At 43.7% G+C, this 9,590-nt stretch overlaps 1 protein-coding gene across 1 annotated transcript in view; it reads right to left on the bottom strand.

The window, feature by feature from the left end:
- Positions 1 to 428: 428 nt before the first annotated feature.
- The window catches only part of Vstm4 (V-set and transmembrane domain containing 4), a 77,884-nt gene continuing 68,722 nt past the window's right edge, over positions 429 to 9,590 (bottom strand). The window contains exon 8 of the mRNA XM_021655040.2: positions 429 to 1,710. Coding sequence (XP_021510715.1) covers positions 1,585 to 1,710 — 126 coding nt within the window. The 3' untranslated portion in view covers positions 429 to 1,584. The remainder of the gene's footprint in view (positions 1,711 to 9,590) is intronic.

The raw sequence follows: 9,590 nt of genomic DNA, 5'->3' as shown, positions 1-9,590 counted from the left end.
CAAGAAATATTGACAAGGAACCCTGGGTAAGTGTGAATGTTATTGCTATAGGACTAAGTTTGCAGGTAAAAAGTTGCTTGTAAAAGCTGCTACAGGCTTAGGAACACAGCTTAGAGGTAGAGGGCCCGCTAGACCATGTGCAAAGCCCGGGGTTCAAACCCACACACTGCAAATATAAAGTTTGCTTGCTTCATTGGTTTTAAAGTGCAAAGTGGCTTTAGCATGAATGTCAAGAGAGATTGTTTGTGAACTGGCTTATAGTTTCCAGAATCTTGCAATGCTTATTGTCCCATTTAACCTTCAAGAATCCTAGGAGGGACTTTTTTTTTTTCTTTTTTTATCACATACAGAAAATCCAAGGTGATTAGGGGTTAAGAAACTCAATATAAGTCCCACAGGGACATAGAAGGGACAACACACACCCCAGCTGTGTTTAAAATAGATAATTTATCATATATACACGGTAAATTACATAGCCAAACAACGTTTATAGAGTGTAGTAAGTGGCGACCAGGGTACACGGAAGTCAACAAGCATCCTCAACGGCACTGCGGATGCCAGGGTGTCTCTCTGTCTCTCACAGAGTGGGGCTACTTTCATGAAGTCCGACGACATCTCTGTACATTGTGTGGGTCCACAGAGCAACTTCTCCGTGGACTTATGCCCCACAGTCCTCTGACATCTACCCGAGACCATCAGAGTTAGCATCCGAGGCTGAGATGGACAAAGCAGTTGTCAGGAGCTGAGTTCTCCTGAACAGTTTTCCGGCATGGCTCATACTTCCATTCCTATGTTGAGGGAATGGCGAAAGGCTGTCTTCCCTTGAGCAAGAGTTGACTGAGCTTGGCACACTTTGTTCACTTACATGATGTACCCACTGGAACCACACTCCAGTCTTTAGAGAAGAAAAACAATGTTTTCCTACCTCTCTGCCAAAAGAGGATAAGCACTTTACAATGGTGCTCTTTGTGGACCCACAGCCCCCCCGGGAAGGATGGGTCTAAAGAGAAGTACTACAATTTTCTGAGACAGACCTTAGACACCAGCTCTCCTGACGTTACGTGGTCAGCTTCAGAGCATCTATTAAAAACGATGTTTGCCACCCTAAGTGGCTGCTTGCCATCACCATCAGGGGCTTGCTGTGCTCTGGGCGCCCCAGCATTACCATTTGAACCTCAGAGAACCGCCTCTCTCTGTGGCCTCGATAGGCATTTCTTGTGTCTATAAATGGAGTGCTTGATGTTTTAGACACGGCGTGGGTAGCTGATCAAAATTAAGATTTAATTTTTTTCCTAACAAATTAAGACTCAAGAAGAGGAGAAGAAGGTGATAGGGTTGGCTCAGCAGATACCCTCCGAAGCAGGGTCCTCGTACCCCCTGATCAGTCCAGGGACCTCTTGTCTTAGGAGACATGGCAAGAGCTTCTTTCATGGGGAGTGTGTACCTCTTAGAAGACATCCGAATGCTGTGGGAAGGGCCTCCCCACCATGCCGAAGGCACAGGTGAAAATACAAAAATAGGGCGTTTGTTTCTGAGTATCATAAATAACCAGGAGCACAGGTGACCACCAGAGAGGAGGTGTCACTACAGCTGGTTCTCCTCGAAGAGGATCTGTGCGTAGACGGTGTTGGTGGGGACGCCTTTGGCAGCCCGGTGTGGTTTGATGAGCTCCAGCTCAGCGTAGGTCAAGTTTTCCTCGGTGATCTTTGGCTATAACAGAAACACAAAAACAAAAGCAAGACACAATTCAAGCTGACCACAGCCAATTATTCACCATTTACCAAGCACATGCTTTTCACAGTACTTATAGGGTAATAAAGGAAATGTGTAGGCAAAGATGAATAAAAGCATATGTACAAGTGAGTAACTTAAGAAGATGCAGCTCACTGCCCCACGTGTAACACCGTGCTCTGCCAGAGACGCTGCAGTGAATGTTGATGTTGGCATCAAGTACTCACAAAAGCCGAGGACAGCTCACAGAGAACACCTAATTCCGAGAAGCAAAACAGACTAATAACACTGATCAGAAGGAAATGTACAGGACACAGAAACAAGCTTACCGACAATTAATGACAAGCTTAGAAAATTTGTGATGGTGTAATTACATAACTAAAAATTCAGAGTATCTAGAAAATAGTAATGAAGAAGGAACGTATTTCTTGCTACATGCTAAAGAGTACATAGAGAGGAGCAGTCATGAAGAATCCTAGTTTAAGTGCTTTATTATTTAATAACACAAAGAGGGTCGAGCACTGTCTAAGTTTGAGTTTCTATTGCTGTGAAGAGACACCATGACCTTGGCAAGCTTCTTACGGAAACCATTTACTTGGGGCTGGCTTACAATTTCAGAGGGTTAGTCCATTATTGTAGTGGTGAGAAGCGTGGTGGCTTGCAGGCATGGTGCTGGAGAAGCAGCTGAGAGTTCTACCTCTTGATCCACTGGCAGCAGAAGTGACTGTGAGCTACACTGGGTATAGACTGAGCATATAAGACCCCCAAGCCCAACCTCATAGGGACACACTTCTGCCAACGAGGCCATACTTACTCCAACAAGGCCACATCTCCTAATAAATAATAGCACTCCCAAACAGAAGCCATACCTATTCAAACCACCACAAGCATCAAATTCAAAACGTTAGGAAATGAACAAAATAAGAAACAATAATGACAAAAAAAAAATATCCCCAAACAAAATAATAAGGACAAAGGCAGCAAAAACAAGAAAACAAACAAAAATTTCTAAAATCAGGTGCTGGGAAAGTACCCATCATGTGCATAGACTGAAAAACTGATCACTATAAAAAAGAAAAAATATAAGAAGCAAGAACTAGTAAAACAAGAAGCAAAAAAAGGTAACCAGATATAAATGAAGGAAATTTTACACACCGGTAAACTGCTTGGCTCAACATACTGAAAACACAAATTGAAACACAGGGTAAGATGATAATGTCCCAGAAAAATAAAAATGACAAATGCTAAGTGTAGGAAATATGAATTTTCTAAATGCCCTCAAAGGGGCAGCAAGGAAGGGCTGTGTCTTGCAGCAGCAGGAGAGCTGTTGGCAGCGCACTTCTGAAGGAAGAGCCAAGGAACATCATTGGAATTAAGCTAATCAGAGAACAAGAAGGAAGAAAACCTTGATGGGTTTTAGAACAAACCTTGTGTTCATACCTATTTTAATTCAGATTTATTCAGGAGGATGAAGAGGTATGTAAATGATAGGTAATCATACTCAAGGGAATTTTATTCTGGACACAAATATGGTTCAGTACTTTTGAATGATTTATAACAGTAAAAGATCAAAAGAAAGAAACCTCATGATTACCCCTATATATGCTGGGAAGGCATTTGATTACATTGAAAAACCACTGTTGACAAGATCATTCTTTGTATGTCATAGTCACAGCTGCATGTTTTCTTAATATGGCCAAGAGATGTTAAAATAATGAGTAATTGGCAATCCAAGTCTGGTGATATTAAAATTATTCAACTGACCTAATATAAATACGGTAATGTTGGCAGATGAGCAGACAAGTGTATCAGTGGGGCTGGCTAGAGACGACAGCCATTAACTGAGGTATCATCTTTCAGTAATGCTATTGGAATATTTGGAAAAAAATAAAATAAAATCCCACCCTATGTCGCCCCAAATAAGATATGTAAACTCCTAACACTATTGAAAAAAAAAAACATTTGGAGAAGTTTTAGGAAAATGATCTTAGGAGTAAGATGGTTTTTACAAATGGTGCATTGTTCTATTCTAGATGGCGAAATCTTCTCTGAGTGAAAGGCCAACCCAGAACAGCAAGATGTTTGCAGCTCATGCCTAAGGGGCTTACTGTTCAGCAAAGATCCAGACCAACAACCCACTAGGAAACAATGCCGAGGATGGTAGAGGGCGCCAGTGGCTCCGGGAGAGGAAGCACAGCAGCTCTTGCACAGACGAAGTGAAACAAGCTCGCCCATGCCAAGAGACCCATAGTTTTGTTTGTCCTTAGTTCCGAGAACTCCGTACAAGGTGTTTTCTCACAGTCACCCCACCTCAACTCCTCCCTGATCCCCCTCTTCACTACCTACCCAACTTTGTGGGTTTTGTTTTTGTTTTTGTTTTTAACCTCCATCAAGTCCCATTTGTTCTTGGATGTGTGGCCTTTCAGTGGAGTGTGGTCAAACTGTAAGTGACAATGTTCTTCAAACTCACTGTCCCCTTTCCAGCAGCTGTCAATTGCCAAAAGCTCCCTGCCTAGGGGAGTAACTTCATGCTCACCTCCTCTCTTCATGCTTAGGTTTGGTCTGGCTTGCATGGGGCTTATGCATGCTGGCACAATCACTGTTACTGAAAGTCAAAATTGTAATTCACTCTTAAGCGTCAATTTTTTTGTTGTTGTTTGTCTTTGTTTGTTTGAGACAGTGTTTCTCTGTGGAGCCTTGGCTGTCCTGGACTTGCTTTTAAGACCAGGCTGACATTGAACTCACAGAGATCTGCCTGCCTCTGTTTCCCTGGGTGCTGGGATTACAATCATGCTAAGTGTAACTTTTTGTCTTTAAATTTCCAAACTCTTTCTTTTAAGTTGCCCAAAGTATCATATCCTCTCATCTATTCCTGATGAGATTATTCTTTGGGACAAGGGAGAGAGGGAAGGAGGGAGAAAGAGACAGAAAAGAGAGGGGGTGAGGGGAGGGGAGGGGAGGGGACATTAGAAGAAGGGGAGAGGAGAGGAGAGGAGAGGGGAGGGGAGGAGAGGGGAGGGGAGGGGAGGGGAGGGGAGGGGAGGGGAGGGGAGGAGAGGAGAGGAGAGGAGAGGAGAGGAGAGGAGAGGAGAGGAGAGGAGAGGAGAGGAGAGGAGAGGAGAGGAGAGCAGAGCAGAGCAGAGCAGAGCAGAGCAGAGCAGAGCAGAGCAGAGCTTCAAGTTCTTCAGTAGAAGCCTGAGCATTTGTAGAAGGGAACATACCATGGTACACGCTTAGACATCCATAGAGCTAGGGTCTGGGGTGTAGCTCAGCCATAGACTTGTTTGCCAAGTATGTGCAAGACCTGGGGTTTGTTTTGACCCAGATATCAAAAATCATTCAAAACCAATGGAGCTGCACATGGTCTGTATGAAGTGTCATTTGTGAAAATATGCGTGCTTGCATATATGTATGCACGTGTGTGTATGTGCTATCCTTGGAATCAGCAACTGGAGAACTCAAAAGCCATGGATTCCAGGAAAGTAACCTGGGTTGCTAGGTGACTCATACTTCATCATATAGTCTTTGCTTAGTACCTTTTGGGGGTTACAATAGGCATACCTGATTAATTTAGACACACTGATTAATTTAAATTTATAATTAGATAAGTAAAGTAGTCACTAATTCAGAGTCATATCACTGTTTTCATTTCAGCAACTCAGTGTTTCTAACCTAGGTGTTAGATTGGAGGTTTGGGTTTTCAGCTTTTGTTTTGTTGTTATTTTTATATTACAGTCTTTAAAAACAAACAAACAAAGCCTATATGCCTCTATCTTTTTTATCTTATGGAAGTCCAGGATAAAAAAAATGTTGACAAGGAATGAAGTTTCTCAAAGCAGAAAGCCTCTGTTCTTTTGAGACAGAACACCAAGAGGACTGGAAGCAAGAGGCCAAAGGGCGGACGAAGAACTCAATGCTGGCATATCCCGCCCAGGGCACTTGTAATTTATCTGCACAAGTGTTTAACCATTTCTCAAGTTCAAGGTTAAGCGCATTTGTAGGGATGGAATCTCTGCTTGCCTTTTGACACCAAAAGTTTTTACATTGCTTCTTAGTCATCCATATCTGACCAGCCAACAAAGCCCGATGTATGTTCTCTCCTTCTGGCTTAATTACATTTCACATTGTTACGATTCCATTTAGAAACACCACGTGTCTCCCAATAAGTACTCAAAACCCAACTCATGTAAATTTTAGAACCCAGGTTTATGAAATCATATTGTCCAGTTGTTTTATTGCATTACTTTGAAACCGCATTGTTTTCTAGCACAGATTATCTGTTTATTCTTAAGTTATTTCATTACGTTTGGATATGAAAAATAACACCAGCTTTCTCAATACAGGTCACCAGGCTGGCTTGGCTGATGTGTCGTTTTCATACATTTTTATGATGTTCCTATAGTAAACATAATTTAATAAAGCCAAAGCACACTAAATAAATAATTGCATCTAGAAAAGCAATAAAAACAAATAAAATTAGTACTTTCATAAGTGGAAAAGGTACTTCAATTACTGCTACAAGCAACAACCCACCATAAAATGTGTACAATCATTTCCCTTATGCATATTTCTGGAGTGTAATAATTTGATTGAAAATATGAGGCAGCACACAGGAGGCTCAGGAGTGTGGAGTGTATACAGTTTACAACAGAAGATGGGTAATATAGAGTGCCTGGCACCTTTAAAGAACCTACTGTTTTTCTGGCAGGCACAGTTGGCTGGAACCATCAAACATGAGCTAAACTACACTCCCTAGCTTGATGAACTGGAAATAAAGTCCTAACAGCCAAGGAGAGCGGGCAAAGGCATCCTTCTCTCTAGTTTTCATCAACCTGCCTTTGTTTGCACTGATGCCTCAGTAAAGCTCAAGGTCTACCTAAGAAGTAGCGCAGAGATGGTTTCTGGCTTCTCGGAAGACTAGGGCACAGCTAATAAAGCCAGGAGCCAGGAACACAGTGTGGTGTAACCATCCCAGCTGTCAAGGGCTTGCCATGGGACAGAACCAGGTAAGGGACCTGTCGCAAGGCCTCAGATACTCTCACTGTCATCTTGGCTAGGCAAACCCAACTTTCCTCAGCTGAGATACTGTTCCCCAGGTCTACAGTAATTCTAGTCCAAGACAGAAGTGCTGGGTCTCTGAGGGTGGACCAGGAAACACTGTTCTTTCACCACAGGCTCCAAAAAGGCACTCTTATGACCTGTGGTACTCTTTGGATGCTGGAGAGATAGAATTACAGGTAGTCCTCTCTATCTGTGAGTTCTGCAACCAGCTGCTGGTTAAAAGTGTTGGCGCATGGGGGGGGGGGGGGCGTTGCATCTGTACTAAATGTGTGGATTTCCCCCTGTCAAACAACACAGCACATGGACTATTTATACAGCATCATATTTAGTATGGCACGTCATTTAGGGACAGTCTCAGAAACACAGGAGGACACAGGAGGCCACACTGTGATACAGATATGCACTCTTTTATACAAAGGCTTTGCCTTGTGGTTTTCATGGGGAATTCTAGAAGCATTTCCCCAAAGAATCAGAGGGGTGCCTATACACAGGCATCATGCTTAAAGGGAAGCAGAATGCTTCAGTCCATCTAACCCTATGTTTCCAGGCCTGCGGGAAGCCTTAGGCTGCAGTGAAAGCATAACAGGAACTTCCAAAGAAGGACTCACAGGCCTCTGACAAAGCCTTTCATTATATACAGATGCTGCTGAATTTACTGGAAACAGGCAGTGGAGCTTTCTAAACGGGTCAGAAGTACCTTCCAGAGCAGTCTGGCTTTTTTATTTCTCCCATTTCCTTCCTTCCTTCCTTCCTTCCTTCCTTCCTTCCTTCCTTCCTTCCTTCCTTTCTTTCTTTTCCCCCTCCTCCTCTTCTCTTCCTCCTCCTCTTTCTCCTCTTGCTTGTCTGCTTGCTTGTGTTTCAAGACAGGGTTTCTCTGTGAAGCCTTGGATTCCCTGGAACTCACTCTGTAGACCGGGCTGGCCTTGAACTCACAGAGATCTGCCTGCCTTTGACTCCTGAGTGCTGGGATTACAGGTGCACATCATACCTTTACCTTCTTTTGCCTTTTACCCAAGCCACAGAAACAGATCGGGTTCTCCCCCTATCCCTTAGAGCTACTGGATGTTAATACCTTGAAATCCACAAGGTTTACACAGGTACCAACATCCTCAGATGTTCAAGGCCCTTATATAAAAGTGTTTGTATACACATGCTCTTGTACACTTTAAGTGGTCCTAGATGAATTATAACAGAAGCTACAATGTAAATTCTCTGTAAATAGTTGCTACACTGTATCATTTGAGGAATAATAAGACCCAAAAAGTGAAAGTGTGTCCAAGTTCAGTACAGATGCAATTTCCCCCAAATATCTTCAGCCTGTAGCTGGTTGAGCCTACAAGATGCAGAATATGCCATCTGTGTGCAACTGCCAGGATTGAATACACTGCCAGCCCTTTGCCCTTTGATCTCCTCTTCATACATTTTTAAATTAATAATATAGGCTCCTTCCTACAGTTGGAGGGTGGTTAGCTAATCAGGTGACAGAGGAGAAGATGCACTAAGGCATCTTCTATCCAAGGCAGCAGACTCTTCTTCAGTGAGTCACAGTGGTCATGTTCATGGGGAGGGGAAGAGAGCTCTGGCATGGCCCTCACCTGCCTGCAGAACTGAGGGGTAGGAGGAATTTGGACCCAGTTCAAACGCCAGCTCCTCGACTTTGGGCAGTTCTACCGTCGGTGCACAGGAACAGTAGTAACTAGCTACTTAGTCAGTTACAAGAGTGTAAGCGAGAGGCACATGAGTGTTTTGACACAGCCCCTGCCCCACAGAAGGTGCTAAATACGTGTTATTGAGTCAACATTCTGGCTTCCTCACTTTCCATCTGGCCATGCATCTACCTCTGTACACTTTGAATCCTTCACACATCAGCAACAACTGTATGGACCATGTAGGCCAGGATATTTTTTGACAGGAAGAGAGTCTGGGAAATGACTTATGGGTTGAATTATGCCCCCAGCCCGGCCAAACTCCTATGTTTTTTTACACGATAGTCTCTCAGAATGTGACTGGGTTTGGAGATGTGGTCTTTAAAGTAATGATTGGGTTAAGGTGAGGTTGGTAGAGCGAATGTTGATACAACACGGCTACTTCTTTACAGCAAGAGACTAGTACGCAGAGCACTTAGAGGGATGACACTGTGCAGACACTGGCCATATAAGCTATGGAGAGAGGAATCAGGGGAAATCAGGCTTGCGGCCATGTTGATCTTAGACTTGAAGCCTTGGGGAAAACAATACCTCTGGTGTATAAGTTACTTGATTCATGAAATTTAATTATGGCAGCTCTAGCATACTAGTCTACTGGTCACAGCATAGAGGAAGAAGAAATACTTTATTTGGGAAAAAGAAGAGATAAACCACCTTCCTAGGGACGAGCATACACTAGGACATTGCTGTGTCAACAGCAGATGGGAGAGAAGGAAGAATCTGAGGTCTGGTGCTATTCAGTGAGGAAGCAAATGGAAATGGAGCTGGAAACAGGAGGCTCTAGAACAGAGACTCCTCCCAGACACATCCATCCCTGCCCGTCCTGTCCTCTACAGCAATGGTCTGAGAGCCAAGAGAAACATAAGCGTCTGTGTGCTGCCTGGGAGGAGGATGCTGAGCTCCATCGTGAGGGAGGAATGAATGACCGTGGCAACAAAGGCCAAGTGAACTGCTTCCCCCCAAGGTAGAAGCTTGGCTTCCAGGTGACCTGCACCCCAGTCTGGGGCAGGAGCTGACTCCTACGTCATTCTCCCCTTTCTGACTGAACACCTATGCTCCCAGAGAGACGTTTACTGGCAGATGTTTTCTGCC

Source organism: Meriones unguiculatus, chromosome 9 (genome assembly GCF_030254825.1).
Source record: "Meriones unguiculatus strain TT.TT164.6M chromosome 9, Bangor_MerUng_6.1, whole genome shotgun sequence".
NCBI classification, from domain to species: Eukaryota; Metazoa; Chordata; class Mammalia; order Rodentia; family Muridae; genus Meriones; species Meriones unguiculatus.
This window is presented reverse-complemented; position numbering and strand designations above follow the sequence as displayed.